At 51.7% G+C, this 18,225-nt stretch overlaps 2 protein-coding genes across 2 annotated transcripts in view; both read right to left on the bottom strand.

The window, feature by feature from the left end:
- Positions 1-18,225, bottom strand: part of CLU (clusterin) — a 445,162-nt gene that overhangs the window by 340,934 nt on the left and 86,003 nt on the right. The window lies entirely within an intron of this gene.
- GAREM2 (GRB2 associated regulator of MAPK1 subtype 2) overlaps positions 1-18,225 on the bottom strand; it is a 30,727-nt gene that overhangs the window by 9,478 nt on the left and 3,024 nt on the right. Inside the window, exons 2-3 of the mRNA XM_063123683.1 lie at positions 10,873-11,013; positions 2,560-2,690 (exon numbers count right to left, since the gene is read on the bottom strand). Coding sequence (XP_062979753.1) covers positions 2,560-2,690; positions 10,873-11,013 — 272 coding nt within the window. The remainder of the gene's footprint in view (positions 1-2,559; positions 2,691-10,872; positions 11,014-18,225) is intronic.

The raw sequence follows: 18,225 nt of genomic DNA, 5'->3' as shown, positions 1-18,225 counted from the left end.
GGCTCAGGCTGGAACGGAGGCCTCTTTGAGATGGGGGGCAGGGAGGTGGCAGGAAGGGAACTTGGCGGCGAGCGCTGGCCCTGCTCCGTGCAGTTGCCCCCCCCGCCAGGCGGTCAAGAGGTGGAGCCCCAAAGGCCCAACTTGCCAGGTTGTGTCTCAAATTCCAGTAAATTATCTAATTTGAGTTACTTCAAAGACTTTTTTTGTGGCTCTTGGAAAAAAGATAATTGCATTGGCTTTAGGATCAAGGCTGCCGCCACCAGCTGAAGGGGAGGAAAACCCTGCCTGTGTCCTCGCTGCAGAGAACGGAGGCGATCCTCAATTTGTCTGGCCAAGCGAGTCGGAAGGGCCACGTTTTGCAACTCCCAGAGCAATCCTAGGCGCGTTCACCGTGTGCGCTTAGGATTGCGGCCTTAAAGAAAACACCTCCATTTCCCTTAGTATCAATTAAAAAAAAAAAAAAAAACCTCCCTCTTTTCCTCACTGATGAGTTCTTGTCTTAATATTTCTACATTTCCTAGAGATGTCGGACCATCCCGCTTGGATTACTGTAACGCACTCTACGTGGGGCTGCCTTTGAAGAGCGTTCGGAAACTCCAGGTGGTTCAAAGAGCTGCAGCCAGATTGTTGACTGGGGCTGGTTATAGGGAGCACATAACTCCCCTGTTAAAACAGCTCCACTGGCTTCCAGTCTGTTTCCGGGCACAATTCAAAGTGCTGGTTATGACCTATAAAGCCCTATATGGCTCGGGTCCAGGTTATCTGAAAGACCGTATTCTCCCTTATGAGCCTGCCCGTGCTTTGAGATCTTCTGGAGAAGCCCTTCTTTCAGTCCCGCCATCTTCACAGGCACGCTTGGTGGGAACATGGGACAGGGCCTTCTTGGTGGCTGCTCCAGTGCTCTGGAACTCTCTTCCCGGGGAAGCTAGGCTGGCTCCCTCCTTGATGGGCTTTTGGAAGCAGGCTAAAACTTGTTTGTTCCAGCAGGCCTTTGGAAAGTAATTTGGTCCTCCATCTATGTTAAGGACTTATAATTTTGTTGTGGATTCTAAACGTGTTTTTTTCCCCATTTCTTTTCCTACGTTTTACAATGTATGTTTTAAACTTTGTAAGGCCACCTTGAGGCCCAGTATTAGGCAAAAGGCAGGATACAAATAATAATAATAATAATAATAATAATAATAATAATAATAATAATAATAATAATAATAATAATAATACACTTCCATGTCATTCACTCTGCATAATCTTTAGGTTTCATCCACTATTAGTCCTACGTAGAGTAGACCCTATGAAATGAGAATGGGATTTAAGTAGTTTGACTTAATGTTGAACACAACCCACTGCGTCCCTCCTCTGGAAATCAAACTCTCTCCAACTTTAAAAGTTTATTCATGAATCCTAAAAGTTGCAGAGTGCTCAGAAAAGGGGGCTCTCTCTGTTCTATTCTATCTTTGGGGAGGGCAGAGAAGAGCGAGAAAAGGGGAAGAGGGCCTGTATTCACTTCAGGAGACCCCCTCAGGGTTTTATAGGGGGCTGCCCAAAGGGCGAGGTATCTCACCGGGATTAGACGCACCGGGGAAATGAAGGCAAGTGGGGCTCAAAGGCTACCCCCACACACCCCACCACACCCCACCAGCCGTTCAAGTCTCGCTCCAACCCTTGTTTAGTTGACGGTGTCAGGGGATATACTTTAGCCTTTGCGGTTCTTCCAAGCAGATGCCTAAATGCATAATGCTGCAACCCTATACATGACTCCTCAGAGGAAGCCCCATTGAGTTCAATGGAACTTGCTCCCTGGTAAGTGTGTATAACAGGGGTAGGCGACTGTAAGAGATACAGGTGGGGGGAGGCACTCTCTAGTAGAGGAGGAAAAACAGTGGCCAGTTTGACCACTGAAATTGTAAACAAGCGAACTTTGTCCATTTCAGTCCTCCATAGCTGCTACTAAGCACCAGTGTTTTAACTGGTGGTTGGAGTGGGTGCGTGGGTGGGCATATGTGTTCCCCACCCCTGTGTATAAGACACTTCAGTGCTAGCGAGCGCCTGGGTGCTGGCTGAGAACCCGCTAGGTCCATGCAGCCCAGTCCTGTCTCTCTCACCGTGGCCAGCCCACAGCAAAGCCGCCTTCCTGGATTTAAGGGCCGGGGATTTTACTGGCAAACAAGCTACGTTCTGCCTCCAAGGCCTCAGACCTCAGCTTAGCATGTCTTACTGCATATCAAGCAGTGGCAGCCCTCAGATCTATTTACAAGGCTGAGAATTCAGCTCTCGAGTAGTTAATCAAATTGCAAGCCAAGGTTTTCATACGCAGCTGTGCTTTGACGCAGCAGCTCAGGTTTTGCAAAGCTTATTTTAATGCGCATGCAGAGGAGCCATATTGCAAAGGCGGGTTTTGACACAGCTCAGCTCTTGGTAAAATGAACAGAGCCAAAGGGGCAACCAAGCGGTCAAAGGGATCCAGCTTAAAGCCTCCCTCTTGCAGTGGGAGAATCTGGGTAGCACCCCCTCCCTCGGTACTCTGGGCTGATGGGCCCACCCTGCAGAAGCAGAACTTACCTTTACACTGAAGGTGATGGCCTCCATGACAAACACCCGGTCCGGGAAGATGCTCGCCACCTCCTCCACACTGTTGAAGTACTGCACAGGCTCCCGGACGTCCCTGTCCTGATCCAGCAGCTTAAATTTCCCTGCAAGATTGGAATCCAAAACATGCAGGATTGGTCCAAGGACGTGCTTGTTGGCAGAGCAACTGCAAAGAGCCCTCGGCATTGAGAGGCGCTGCCTCTTATTTATTTATTTATTTATTAATGTATTAATTTATTATTGCATTTATATCCCGCCTTTTTTCCTGCAAGGAACCCAAGGCGACATGCAGTACATAATCCTCCTCCGCTCCATTTTATCCTCACAACAACAACCCTGTGAGGTAGGTTGGGAAGAGAGGCTGTGTCTTACCCAAAGTCACCCAGTGGGTTTCCATGGCCGAGTGGGGAGTAGAACCCGGATCTCCTGACTCCCAGTCAGACACTCTAGCCACTACATCACACTGGCTCATGTTAGCCTGGAGTTTCCAGAGTAGAAAGGCTACTGAGAGACTTTTCCTCCAAGAATGTGTCTCACCCCCCCCCACACTTTTAAACCATTGAAGTCCCTGGCTGCCGCCGCCATTCCTTAGGGCTGTAAGTTCCATGCAGCAGTCATAGAATCATAGAATAGCAGAGTTGGAAGGGGCCTACAAGGCCATCTAGTCCAACCCCCTGCTCAATGCACTCTAAAGCATACCTGACAGATGGTTGTCCAGCTGCCTCTGGAAGGCCTCTAGGGTGGGAGAGCCCACAACCTACCTAGGTAACTAAGTCCATTGTCATACTGCTCTAACAGTTAGGAAGTTTTTCCTGATGTCCAGCTGGAATCTGGCTTCCTGTAACTTGAGCCCGTTATTCGGTGTCCTGCACTCTGGGAGGATCGAGAGGAGATCCTGGCCCTCCGCTGTGTGACAACCTTTTAAGTATTTGAAGAGTGCTGTCATGTCTCCCCTCAATCTTCTCTTCTCCAGGCTAAACATGCCCAGTTCTTTCAGTCTCTCTTCATAGGGCTTCGTTTCCAGACCTCTGATCATCCTGGTTGCCCTCCGTTGTTCCCAACCTAGTGTTCTCCAGATGTGTCTGACTGCAACTCCCATCATTCCCAGCCAGAATGTGTTGTCAGAGGGAACAGAAGGGCAAAAAGTACAGACAGTGACATTAGCAGGGCTGTGCAAACCACGGGCCTCGGATTCGGAACTCCGAATCACGGAGGCCATTTGATGAAGGATCCGCCACTTTCTTGCATAGGTCCCTATACAGCCTACAACTCCCAGCATGCAGCACCTGGGAGGGCTGGACTTACTGGGGCCCAGAAGCAGAAGCTCTGCACATCCTCGCCACCGCCATCCCCCTTGGCGTGATCGCCAGGTTTCCGCCACCAATGCAGTCCTTCTGGTGCAAGGATGGCATTGGCGGCGGGAAGCCAGTGATGACGCCGAGGAGGACGGTGAATCCCAGGCTTGAGGGCTGCACAGCCCTAGAAATCAGCTGAACCGTTGCCATTCACGAAACGTTCTTGGGTGATAACATCAGAGGTCCTTGCAACACAGCTCACTTCCGTCAGGATAAATGTGCCAGTCTTTAAAGTGCCACAAGGCCGTGGGAATGCTGTGGACGTCACATATCTTGACTTCAGCAAAGCTTTCGACAAAGTGCCCCATGACATTCTGATTAACAAACTAGCTAAAAGTGGGCTAGATGGAACAACTATTAGGTGGATCCACAGCTGGCTACAGAATCGGACTCAAAGAGTACTTATCAATGGAACCGTCTCAAACTGGGGAGGGGCAACGAGTGGGGTGCCACAGGGCTCAGTCCTGGGCCCAGTGCTCTTCAACATTTTTATGAATGATTTGGACAAGGAGGTGCAGGGAACGCTTATCAAATTTGCAGATGACACCAAATTGGGTGGGATAGCAAATACCCTGGAAGACAGAAACAAACTTCAAAGTGATCTTGATAGGCTGGAGTGCTGGGCTGAAAACAACAGAATGAAATTTAATAGGGATAAATGCCAAGTTCTACATCTAGGAAATAGAAACCAAAGGCACAGTTACAAGATGGGGGATACTTGGCTCAGCAATACTACAAACGAGAAGGATCTTGGAATTGTTGTAGATTGCAAGCTGAATATGAACCAACAGTGTGATAGGGCTGCAAGAAAGGCAAATGCTATTTTGGGCTGCATTAATAGAAGTATAGCTTCCAAATCACATGAGGTACTGGTTCCTCTCTATTCGGCCCTGGTTAGGCCTCATCTAGAGTATTGCGTCCAGTTCTGGGCTCCGCACTTCAAGAAGGACGCAGACAAGCTGGAGCATGTTCAGAGGAGGGAAACCAGGATGATCAGGGGTCTGGAAACAAAGCCCTATGAAAAGAGACTGAAAGAACTGGGCATGTTTAGCCTGGAGAAGAGGAGATTGAGGGGAGACATGATAGCACTCTTCAAATACTTAAAAGGTTGTCACACAGAGGAGGGCCAGGATCTCTTCCCGATCCTCCCAGAGTGTAGGACATGGAATAATGGGCTCAAGTTAAAGGAAGCCAGATTCCAGCTGGACATCAGGAAAAACTTCCTGACTGTTAGAGCAGTACGACAATGGAATCAGTTACCTAGGGAGGTTGTGGGCTCTCCCACACTAGAGGCCTTCAAGGGGCAGCTGGACAACCCTCTGTCAGGGATGCTTTAGGTGGATTCCTGCATTGAGCAGGGGGTTGGACTCGATGGCCTTAGAGGCCCCTTCCAACTCTGCGATTCTATGATTCTATGATAAGACTTCTTGTCTTTTGCTGCAACAGACCAGTGCATCTCTGGAAATTCTTACTCTAAAATTAGGTCTGTGGCACTTAGGAAAGTTGAATTGTCACACACGGAAGTCCTTCGCCCTCAGCCCAGGTGAGCAAGGCCTGATTGTCATTGTCCCCTTGTGAGGAAAAGGCACTCTGCACCCTCTCAGAGGCACGCTTTATTATTCTACACCTGGGAATAAGAAGGTTGCAAGGCTCAGAGAAACAAATGATCGTTTCACATGCTTTGGAAATGGGGGACCCTCCGTGCGCGCTCTGCGGCTCTCTTGACACCGAAGGCAGTTTCTGGGACAAGCCCTGCTGAGTGCAGCCTCCCCTTTTCATCGACTTTTGGAGGTAGTGAACTGACTCAGCCCTTTCCTCCCTCCAGGACCTCCGGAGCCATGGAAGGAAGAGGCGGTAGCAGCAGCGGTGGTGGCCGTGAGACCAGCTGCCTTATGGGAAGGCCTCCCCACCCCCCACCTACAGAACGGTCCCTGAAGGCAGGGAGAGATGCCGACATCCCAGAACCTAGAGGAAGCGAGGGGGAGGCGGCCAGATCAATGGGTCAATCGCTTTCCGATCAATCGGAGCGGGCTCTGAGGCTTGCTGGCCAGGTGAGAGTTGAGTCACAAGTGCCCTGGAGCACCGGGCAGCCATCCGTGGGTTGCCGGGGGTCTCCATGTGGCTTCAGGATCATAAGGGTCCCCTCCATACAGGGGGGCTGCTGCTGGGGTGGGCCTCCGTCACTAGAGGCGATAGCAGCCAATCCCCATTTGCTCTGGAACCGTGACTGCAAAGGGCAAGCAGGGCAGGGGCAGAAAGGACAGGAGCGCCCCTCTTTTTTTCCTCCAAAAGATTCAGGGCACCTGCGCACTTGGAGCTCTCCCCACGGCCCGGCCAAGGAAGAAGCCGCGTTCCCAGGGAGCTTCCAGGCTCAGCGTGAGCCACGCCAGTTTCCCTGACCCATGTCCAGCTCCCCCCACGGACAACAGGTGCCCCCCAACCCGGCATGCCGCCTAATGCCCTTGGCTCAAAAAGGCCAGCCCGCTCCGTGAGGACTGGTGTCATGCGGAGGCTCAGAGGTGCGCTTGCAGAAGTACCTGGCTGAGGTTTCATCTGAGCCACAAACTCCGTAGGGAGCCTCGGGGCCCACCCACCCACCCACCCCGCTGCGCTTCTTCCTCCTGCTCCTCTCTGCTCCCACTTCCTTGCTGGACAGGCTAATACTGCTCCTCCTCCTTCCCCGTTGGGAAGTTCTCCTGCACAAGCCTCACCCAGACCAAGGGAAACAGCCGGCCTCTGCGCGGCTCCCGTTCACTCCAGCCAGGCTTCTGCAGGGCAAGTCCCCGAGGACCGTGGCTGCTGCTGCGCCCTCTCCATCTGCCGCTCTGCACGACACCCGAAGCCTGCTGGCCCCGGCGGCCCCTGGCCGTCCTCTGACGACTCAGGGCTGCGGCCCGTTGGCCCGGCTCTGGCCAGAAGCAAGGCTTTGCTGCCCAGGGGCCGGAGGCAGGAGCCCCGGAGGTGTCCCCCCGCCCCCCCCCCCCGGCTTGGCAAGCGGAGGGCGGAGGAGCCATCTGCTCCGGTTTTATGAATGGGGCCGGCAAAGCCGGTTAACACACTTCTCCTCGCGTCTCCCGTCCCGCCGGTCTCCCGGAGGAGCAGCGATTAGCCGTCCCGCCCGACCCTCGCCCATTACTTATTCATTCTTGCACATCATTACCAAAGATAGGAAGCACTTAGCAGGCTCATTAAGGGCCAGGGATGATCTCAGCCCTGCTAATTCCCAGCTCCAGCTCCGGTCTCCCCCCCCCCCCGCCCCCCGCCCCGCCCTCCTCCTCCTCCTGCACCATCTGTCCAGCTCATCCTGCTGCCTCCCAGCATGGCGCCGACGCTTCCCTTTCTCCCCCTCTGACCTTCCAGACCCGCCCCATTTCTAGGCCTCTTGGAAGGCACGGGCCTGCGCCTCTCAGGCAGCCTGAATTTATAACAACAACCCTGCAAGGCAGGGCACTGGGGTTCCCCCTTTTTATACCTGCAGAGCTGAGGACGAGAAGGAGCAAACCTGAACCTGCCGGCCCACCCCTGGAACTCTCGCAACCAAGCCGGCTCTCGGGAGGTGAAGAAGCTGAAGGCTAGAGGGAAGAGACCGGCGGAAGCCGGCAGAGGAAATGGCCAGAGGCAGAGTGCCCGGTTCCCTCGCTCCCTCCTCCCTGGAAGCACAAGGGGCGGTGCAGCCTGGGGCCTCATCTACACCAAGCAGGACCTTGCACCATGAAAGCGGCATATGGTGTGTGTCCACGGGCCCCAACAGTTGTCAGTGCACTTCAATTCCGCTGCCAAGCAGCCGTGTGGCTCCTGCCTCTTATGTCCCACTTTCATAGTGAACTCTCCTGCTTGGTGTAGAGGAGGCTTTGGGACACCCAGTCTATCGTCTTCCAGGGAGGCTCCCCGCCTGAGCTGCAGCAGTCTCTGTTCCCGTGATTCAATATTCAAGGCTGGGACCAGAATTAGCACACACACCCCAGAAGATCGGCTGTCGCGGTGGCACCGGAGCCGAGAAGGATGCTTTCTGCTCCCCAGGGTTCTGTAACACCGGCCCTGACCTCTGCCCTGCCTGGCCTGAGACACGATTGAGCCCACCTAGCAGACTCCTTGCCCCCCTGCCCCTTCTACTCGGAGGCAGCAGGAATCATGATGGGCTATTTCAGCCTTTCCCAGCCTGGGCTCCTCCAGGGCTGCTGGACGGCAGCTCCCAGAATCCCGAGTTGTCGCTCAACGCCCCTGGAGGGACCCAGGCTAGAGAAGGCAGAAGAATTTTGTCCCTCGGAAACAACCTAGGGCTGAAACAGCGGGGTGGGCAGAGGTCAACCCGGGGCCAGAAGAGATGCCCGCCCTCAAACAGCCACAAGACCAGGCTGCTTTGCTGGCCAGGACTCGCACCCGCCTGGCTGTGCGCAGGGTGGCGCAAAAAGCGTCAAGCAACCGAGTCCGCCCACCCAGCCCCAAAGTGCAAACAGCCGCCCAAGAGGAGGAAGTAAACACCCAATGTCAACAACCTGCGAGAGACGGTGGATTGCGCTGCAGCAAGCCGTCGCCGTGACACGTCCCTCCTTGGATTACCTTCACCCAAGATTCAGGAAAGATGGTGTGGGAGACAGAGTTGAAGGTACAAATAGGGCAGCAGAGTTAGGAAGGATTACGGAGACAAAGCGTGTTAAGGAATATGTCAGTGAGAATAAAAGAGAATTATTATAAAATTATATGGTGGTGGTATCTAACTCCTGTAAGATTAAATATGATAAATACGCAGTACTCAGCAGATTGTTGGAGAGGTTGTGGGGGGAAAGGAACGTATTTACATATGTGGTGGGAATGCAAATTTGTTCAAAAATTATGGAAGATGGTGTTTATTGAGATTAAAGATATCGTAGGAATAAAGATTGATGAGACATCAAGAGTGGCATTACTATCTCTATATGGAGATGTAAAGTGTACCAAAGAAACTAAGGAATTGATAACCAATTTGCTGACTGCTAAAATATTAATTGTATCAAGGAACTGGAAGATTCAAGATTATTCTATTGAAGAATGGTATAAAGAAGTGTGGGATATTGCTATTAATGATAAACTGACATGTAATATTAAAGTAAGAAGAGGTATAGCAAAAACGAATGAATTTGAAGGGATTTGGAGACAGTTCCTGGTATATGTGTTCTCTAGAGGAAGTGGGAAACCGCCCCCAGAAGAGGTCTTAAGGTTTTGGAATCAGGAATGATCCCGAAGGGAAGGGGGAGCACTTTGTTTGCTTTTTTGATATGTTTATGGATAAAATTATATGCAAACAGATAAATAATCAAGTAATTTGTTATGTATTATGACTTGTTTATGTGTGTGATGTTATGTTGATGTATTTTATTTAGTGTTTAATAAAATTATATTTTTTTTAAAAAAAAACTTCACGGAAGCTGAGGCCGCTCCGACACGGGGAGCCGCCAAGTGGGAGTTGCTTCCGTGACCTTTGCAGCGTGGGCTGGAGCCCCGTTGCAGCACTTCTCCTCAAAACCAGGCGAGGAGGGGACCTGAGGAACCCACCCACCCGCAACGCTTCCTCTCCGGAGGCAAGAAAGCCTTTCAACGTGCTGCTGCTCCCCACCGTCAGGGCCCTCTCGGACTTGGCACGGGAAGCTCATGAAAGCCGACTCGGAGGTGTGCTCTCCTTTCAAGCCTCGGAGGGACTTGGGTGGTGCCAGACCGCCCGGGGGTGGGTGCAGGGGAACGAAAAGAGGGAGCAAGCACCAATCTCGGACCGCTGCCCAAGGAGGTGGGCCGCAAGGGGTGCTCAAGAAAATGGAGGCCGGGTTCAGACAACACGCTGAGCCACGGCTAGGCCGCTAATCCTTTTGCAGCACGGCCAGTGAGCGTGTTTAAACCGTGCTTATGCAGCCACCATGGAACCAGTTCCCTAGGGAGGTGGTGGGCTCTCCCACACTAGAGGCCTTCAAGAGGCAGCTGGACAACCCTCTGTCAGGGATGCTTTCGGGTGGATTCCTGCATGGAGCAGGGGGGTGGACTCGATGGCCTCGTAGGCCCCTTCCAACTCTGCGATTCTATGATTCTATGTATCAGAAGCAGTAAGCCTGTGTACACTGGGGAACATGCGTGGGAGGGTGCTGTTGCACTCCTCTCCTGCTTTCGGGTTCCTGGCCTCAACAGCTGGTTGGCGGCTGTGTGAGCAGAGTGCTGGGCTAGTTGGAGCCTTGGTCTGACCCAGCATCAGGGCTCTTCTGATGGTCTTATTCTGGCCTGGCCAACAGAGCGTGAACTTCTGTGTGTTGTTGTTGTTATTTATTACATTTATATACGGCCCCATAGCTGAAGCTCTTTGGGCGGTTTACAAAGACGGTCTTTCGGGCATCTGCTTCCCCTGGCTCCACCCCCTGAGGCCTAAATCCATACACAAGCGCCACTTCCCCTCCCCGACCCTCCCCGCAAACGTCAAATGTAAGCTCCTTGAGGCAGGAATTTGCTTTTCCCCACCCCTTAAGGCATATCATTTTCTCCCTCTTCCCTCCCCATCCACTTTTCCTTGTGTGTCATGCCTTTTTTTAGAATGTAAGCCTGAGGGCAGGGACTGTCTTCCTTATTGATACATTGTAAGCCGCTCCGAGAGCCTTTTGGCTGAGGGGCGGGATAAAAATACCCTAAACAAATAAATAAAACACCGAGGGTGCTGCACACACGAATCAAAATTAAGGACTGTCCTGCTGGGGACACAGCCTCACCAAACAAAATGAAGCAAATGAAATTCAAGGTGGGGTGGGCGGGCTCATAGGACTCCACGGCAGCTACCTGGGAATCCATGGAGGAATCCAGAGCCATTAACTCGCCCCAGAGGGTCTGCCTGCACGGGACGGACGGCGTCTGGGACCCACTGGCCAGCGCCATCCAGGTCGTCACACGCCCCCCCTCCCCGTTTTCCCTGCCCAGTTACCTGGGTATTGGAGGGGGATGTCGATCTTGGGCCCGATGACGTAGTGCCCCTCCTCCAGGCTGTGGGCCGTCACCGTGGTCCACTGGCGGCAGGAGTGGATGAGAAGCACATCCTGGTCACCGACACCTTCCACGTACTCTCCTGCGGCAGGAACGAGAAAAGGGCGTGAGCACTCAGCGTCGCCTCCCAGCAACACACCCACACCCTCCCCAAATATCTCCCTGGCATGGCGCCCCGTCAGGAATGGTACAGTAGTCAGTGGGGTCCCCCTCCCTAGCCAGCCAGGAGTGCCGTTTTCAGCCTCAAGCGTAGAACCACCACCCAACTGCACAACACCCCTGGCGTCCATCGAACCTGCTGGGCGTCCCAAAGCCCTCGTGCCCAAACATGGCTGGATGCAGTTTGGAGTGATGCTACATTCTAGAGGCCTTCAGGAGGCAGCTGGACAACCCTCTGTCAGGGAGGCTTTAGGGTGGATTCCTGCATTGAGCAGGGGGTTGGACTCGATGGCCTTGGAGGCCCCTTCCAGCTCTGCTGTTCTATGATTCTATGACACAGACATGCCCCAACGTCTCATGGGGGTTGTGGCTTGTTGGAGAACCATTGCAAAATGCAGGAAGGGCTGTGCTGGTTCAGTCCGGCATCCAGTTCCCACGGTGACCAACCAGATGCCCCAACAGAAAGCCCGCAAGCAACAGCACCCTCCTGCGCATGTATGGCCCCCAAGTGCCGGCATTTGGGGGCATATCCCTGTAGCTAGAGATAGTAGCCTTCGCCGCCAGGGATTTATCCAACCCCCTTTGAAAGCCATCCCAATGGGTGGCCATCACTACACCTTGTGGTAGTGAGTTCCATAGTTTAACTCTGTGCTGTGTGAAGAAGTCCTTCCTTTGATCTGCCCTGGATCTCCCACCCATCAGCTTCACGGGATGTGACCCCATTGGGTTCTAGTATTCAGAGAGAAGGAGAAAAATGCTCTCCCTTTTCCGCTTTCTCCACACCAGGCACAATTTGATGCCCCTCTGTACTCGCCTTCTCCTAAGCTATTCCCTCATAGGAGAATTTTGCACGCGACCCTATGCTAACATAAGAGAGGAGACACCAAAGCCACGGTCAAATCAAACATGCATCCCACAGAACATGACCCTGCCCTCGCTCCATCTCCACGCACGTGCAGGAAAGTCAAATGCCCATCTGAGCACCGCGCAAGGGAGGACAGGAGCCAAGCCTCGCGCGCGCGCGCACCCCCCAAGCCCTGTGCTCCCCTGAGACGCCTCTTCAAAGGGGGGGGTCACCCTCCACCGCCTCCCCCGGCCAAGCCCAACGGAGCGGCAGGCCTCTGCTGCCAAGAGACCGGTTGCCCTGGAAACAGCCCTTTGTTCGTGCTCAATGGTCAGAGCGGCTGGCCCAAGGGCCCATCTGGAACAGCCGCTTTATTGACACTGAAGCCGGGCCTGCGGTGGAGGGCTGGAGGCCAGCCCCACTGCGGTGGGCAAGGGAAGGCAAACATTTCGGGCAGGCCGAACGCCAGGAGGCCACAGCTGAGGAAACACAGTTTGCCCTTGGAGCCGGGGGCACATTTCTCCATGGGACCCTCCTTCAGCACTCCAAGGTGGCCAGTGAGCTGGGCCTGGCCCTGAAAAGGAGCGGGCCACTTGGCGAGCGTGAAAAGGAGCGTGGCCACGGTGCAAGAGCAGGCAGGCGAATGCTCTGGGGGAGGGCGCTCGCTGTGCCCCCTCCCACACACACACACAAGCCGACGTGGAGCCCTTGCAATGACGCCCTGCTCTTTACTCCTGCTCACTTTTACACACTACCAATAGAGGAGGCGTTTTGAGGTTTGCTCCGTTTTTTAAACGGCTCCATCTGTATGAATTTACCCAGATCCTTCCTCTGTTTTATGTCAGCAAGAGGGTTCCCTCAGCAGCACCAGCAGCAAACCTATGGCAGAAAGGAAAGGCCCGGAACGTCTTCCCCATAGAAACCAAAGGCCCTGAAAATGAAGCGCCGTTGCTCTAACCGTTGAGGGGCCCAAACAGACATCGCTTTAAATCAGTCTCTAGCAGCTACCTCCACACCACCACCACCCATTTCTGCTCTGGAGTATTTTTTATTTATTTGTTTAAAATTCTTCTAGGGTGACCCTATGAAAAGGAGGACAGGGCTCCTGTATCTTTAACAGTTGTATAGAAAGGGGCATTTTCAGCAGGTGTCATTTGTATATATGGGGAACCTGGTGAAATTCCCACTTCATCACAACAGTTAAAGGTGCAGGAGCTATACTAGAGGGACCAGATACAAAAAACGGCAAGGCTCCTGCAGCTATAACTGTTGTGATGAAGAGGGAATTTCACCAGGTGCTGCATGCATACAAATGACACCTGCTGAAATTCCCTTTTCTTCACAACTGTTAAAGATAAAGGAGCCTGGTCCTCCTTTCCATAGGGTCAGCCTATAATACCACCACAACCCCTTCCCCCAAAAGGAAGACAGAACGGCCTACAATATTAATTAAAAACATGCTAGTAAAACACAATGAAATCCGACTACCACAATAAAACTATTTAAAATACAAAAACAATAATCTAACCTAAAAACATCAAAATGAACAAGTTGGGAGCAAAACACAAAAAGAGTCTTTGACTAACATTTAAAGGTATACGCAGTGGGGTCTTAATCACACCTCTACTGGGGGGGGGGGGAGTTCCACAAATGGGAGTAGGGCCCCCAATCTGAATATTAAAAGCCCCCTACCCAGATTGCCCCCATGCCTACTCTAGTGTAAAAATGAAGAAAAACAACAATAGATTTAAAGCCATGACTGTTTGGGGCCCAATTGCCCACACCCTGGTGGTGGAGGGACCCCCTTCCTCTCTCAGCAACTCATCCCTCCAGGCCTCAGCCACTTACACACTGGTTTTGCCAGACCAGTCCAGTGTAGTGGTTAAAGCACTGGATTGGGACTCAGGAGATATCCAGGTTCAGCCATGGAAATTCACTGGGTGACTTTGGGCCAGTCACTGACTCTCAGCCTAACCTACCTTACAGGGTTGTTGTTGGGAGGATTAGGGCGGCCATATGGAAAGGAGGACAGGGCTCCTGTATCTTTAACAGTTGCATAGAAAAGGGAATTTCAGCAGGTGTCATTTGTATATATAGAGAACCTGGTGAAATTCCCTCTTCATCACAAGAGTTAAAGTGCAGGAGCTATACTGGAGTGACCAGATTTAAAAGAGGGCAGGAAATTTCACCAGGTTTTCCATATATACAAATGACACCTGCTGTAATTCCCTTTTCAATACCACTGTTAAAGATACAGGAGCCCTGTCCTCATAGAATCATAGAATAGTTGGAAAGGGCCTACAAGGCCATCGAGTCCAACCCCCTGCTCAATGCAGGAATCCACCCTAAAGCATCCCTGACAGAGGGTTGTCCAGCTGCCTCTTGAAGGCCTCTATGGTGGGAGAGCCCACAACCTCACCAGGCAACTGATTCCATTGTCGTACTGCTCTAACAGTCAGGACGTTTTTCCTGATGTCCAGATGGAATCTGGCTTCCTGTAACTTGAGCCCGTTATTCCGTGCCCTGCACTCTGGGAGGATGGAGAAGAGATCCTGGCCCTCCTCTGTGTGACAACCTTTTAAGTATTTGAAGAGTGCTATCATGTCTCCCCTCAATCTTCTCTTCTCCAGGCTAAACATGCCCAGTTCTTTCAGTCTCTCTTCATAGGGCTTTGTTTCCAGACCTCTGATCATCCTGGTTGCCCTCCTCTGAACCCCCTCCAGCTTGTCTGCATCCTTCCTGAATTGTGGAGCCCAGAACTGGACGCAATACTCTAGATGAGGCCTAACCAGGGCCGAATAGAAAGGAACCAGTACCTCACGCGATTTGGAAGCTATACTTCTATTAATGCAGCCCAAAATAGCATTGGCCTTTCTTGCAGCCCTTTCGCACTGTTGGCTCATATTCAGCTTGTGATCTACAACAATTCCAAGATCTTTCTCGTTTGTAGTATTGCTGAGCCAAGTGTCCCCCATCTTGTAACTGTGCCTTTGGTTTCTATTCCCTAAATGTAGAACTTGGCATTTATCCCTATGAAATTTCATTCTGTTGTTTTCAGCCCAGCACTCCAGCCTATCAAGATCACTTTGAAGTTTGTTTCTGTCTTCCAGGGTATTAGCTATCCCACTCAATTTTGTGTCATCTGCAAATTTGATAAGCATTCCCTGCACCTCCTCGTCCAAATCATTTTCATATGGTCACCTCCTTCGTATGATCCTCCTTTTCATATGGTCACCCTAGAGGATAAAAATGGAGAGGGGGGGGTGCTGGGTTCCTCGCAAGAGGAAAGAGGGCAGGAGATCCATGGAATCATAAACAGTGGAGCAGAGGAAGCCTTTGAGCTCAGTAGTTGGAGCCCGTGTTTTGCACACAGGAAGTCCCACAATGTTCAAAAGGATCTTGGCCTCAGATAGTATCCTAAGGGTAGTCATTGGTTAATGTCTCTCATGCAGATGGTGTTAGATAAATAACTAACCTCATTTTGCTGGGCAACCCAACACCATCACAGGCAGACCGGTGATGCCTGAAGTCATTTTACAGGTGGGTGGGGAAAACTAAGGCTGAACGAGGGAAGCTTAATTCAAATCAGTTGTCCCAGTACTAATATTAGTCCATCAACAAAAAATCGGTCCAGACTGGGATGGGGAACACCCGGCCTCCAGATCTTGTTGGGACTGCAATTCCCATCAGCCCCAGCCAGCATAGCCAAGGGTAAAGAATGAAAGGAGCTGCAGTCCATCCCAGTTTCAAACCAACGAATTCTGCGGCTTACGCTTCAGTGGACTGCAATCAACTTTGTCAGAGGCAGTGACTGTGCTGGCAAATGCACATTTTGCACCATGCATAGATGTTCCAGAGAATCGGCACACGTGCAGCTCAAAGCACATTTCTCCCATGCAGACAATCAAACCTTAAAAACCTCTGTGCATGAATGCTATTTCTCTCATATTCACAGACGTTCCTCCACAGACGCAGGAATTTCGACATACATGAAGCAGCACATCGGAACCAAGGCCTAGAAGGGATGGTGGGATTTATTTATTTATTTTATTCAATTTATATCCCGCCTCTATACAAAATACTCTCCGGCTTCCCAGAAAATGCTGCCCAAGGCAGCATATAGCTACTCAAACATAGATTAAAAGCATCTGTGTTTGTTCAGGCCGTGGAGACTGATGTGAAGTCATCTAGGTGTGGGCCCAGTGAGAGTTCTCACTGCCATTTTATTGTATTTTCATGGAGCAGGATTTTCAGGATGTTGTATTATATTTAGATAATTTGCTGTTTGTTTTGGTGATTGTGTTCTTAGCCATCCTGTGTTCCAGGACTGGATGAAGGGTGGGATGGAAAAATACTGAATAAATACAAATAAATAAAAGGCAGGCCTACTATTGCAGTCCTGGGAAACGTGTCCCATCAGATCCCAGGGCCCTGGGTTCCAAACAGGTGCAGGAATGCTGCAGCTGGCAAAGGCAACCCATCTTCTCCCCAACTTAACAAGCAGTGAGGCGCCTGTTCTGAAGGCTCCCCCAGCCCAGCCCAGCCCCTTTCCTTCCTGTGCCCACTTGGATTCTGGCGCCCCACAGAGCTGCACTAATTCTTCCTTTCCATTCAGAAACCAGGAGCTCAGAGCCAGCAGCAGACCAGAAAAGCAGGGCAGGCAGGGCGGGGCGGGGGAGATGGAACGGCATGACCAGCTCCTCAGACAAAAAACACAGAAGCTATTACGCCGGCCGGTCTTTAGATGCAAGTCAGTCACAAGGAAACCGAAAATCCGGCAGCCAGAATGAAGGATCCTTCCCAGCAAGCTGAGAAGTAACCTCCTGACAAAAATAAACCACAGGGAGGGGGGGGGCAGAAAGGGAACTGTCTCTCTCCGCAACACTCTTGAGCATCAAAACATTGCACAGAAAACTAAAAGACCAATTATCTGCTGGAACTACTTCTCCATGGCCTTTGCACACCCATCCTGAGAGGGGCCCATTATTTAGCATTCAGAGGTCATCCAGTCCAGCCCCTGCCAGCAGCACCTAAAGCATCTTTGCCAGGGGAGGGGGAATCCCTGTCCATAATAAGCTGCAGTGCTGGCTATCCTTGGATAGATCCACAGTGAAGTGTCACCTTTTTCCTTTGGTTTTCAAGTGTACTCATAAGAACCTAGAAGAGCCCTGCTGGATCAGACCAAGGGTCCATCTAGTCCAGCACTCTGTTCACACAGCAGCCAACCAGCCATCGGCCAGGGACCAACAAAGCAGGACTTGTTGCAACAGCACCCTCCCACCCATGTTCCCCAGCAACTGATGCACACAGGCTTACTGCCTTGAATACTGGAGATAGCACACAACCATCATAGAATCATAGAATAGCAGAGTTGGAAGGGGCCTACAAGGCCATCGAGTTCAACGCCCTGCTCAATGCAGGAATCCACCCTAAAGCATCCCTGACAGACGGTTCTTCAGCTGCCTCTTGAAGGCCTCTAGTGTGGGAGAGCCCACAACCACCCTGGGTCATTGGTTCCATTGTCGCACTGCTCTAACAATCAGGGTTAGTAGCCATTGACAGGCTTCGCCTCCAGGAATTTATCCAACCCCTTTTGAAGCCATCCAGATTGGTGGCCATCACTACATCTTGTGGTAGTGAGTTCTATAATTTTACTATGCACTGTTTGAAGAAGTCCTTCCTTTTATTCGTCCTGGATCTCCCACCAATCAGCTTCATGGGGTGACCCTGTCGGGTTCTAGAATTTGGAGAGAGGGAGAAAAATGTCTCCCTATCCACATTGTCCACACCACGCATAATTTTGTCCATCTACTCAAAACATCAGACGCTTTCAGTGAATGATAGCATGGAGATGCCTTCTTCCCTACCCTGCATATTCTCAAGAGTCTCCATAACAGAAGAACCTCTGATAAGCGTTGCTGGATTGGACCAAGAGTCCATCTCATCCAATGCTCTGCCCCAATGGGTAGCCCATAAGCAAGACATGGGTTCAACAGCATCCTCCCCAGGGCTGGTGTCAAGAGTAGGCATGGGTAGGCCTGTGCTGAGGGCCCAGTGGCAAGCAGCAGGGGCCGACTGGCAAGGGCCCCCAGGAGCTGCTCAACAATGGAACCAATTCCCTGGGGAGGTTGTGGGCTCTCCCACACTAGAAGCCTTCAAGAGGCAGCTGGACAGCCCTCTGTCATGGATGCTTTAGGGTGGATTCCTGCATTGAGCAGGGGGTTGGACTCGATGGCCTTACAAGCCCCTTCCAACTCTGCTATTCTGTGATTCTCTCCCATTGCAGCATCC

This window comes from Elgaria multicarinata, chromosome 4, assembly GCF_023053635.1.
Source record: "Elgaria multicarinata webbii isolate HBS135686 ecotype San Diego chromosome 4, rElgMul1.1.pri, whole genome shotgun sequence".
Classification (NCBI taxonomy): Eukaryota; Metazoa; Chordata; class Lepidosauria; order Squamata; family Anguidae; genus Elgaria; species Elgaria multicarinata.
This window is presented reverse-complemented; position numbering and strand designations above follow the sequence as displayed.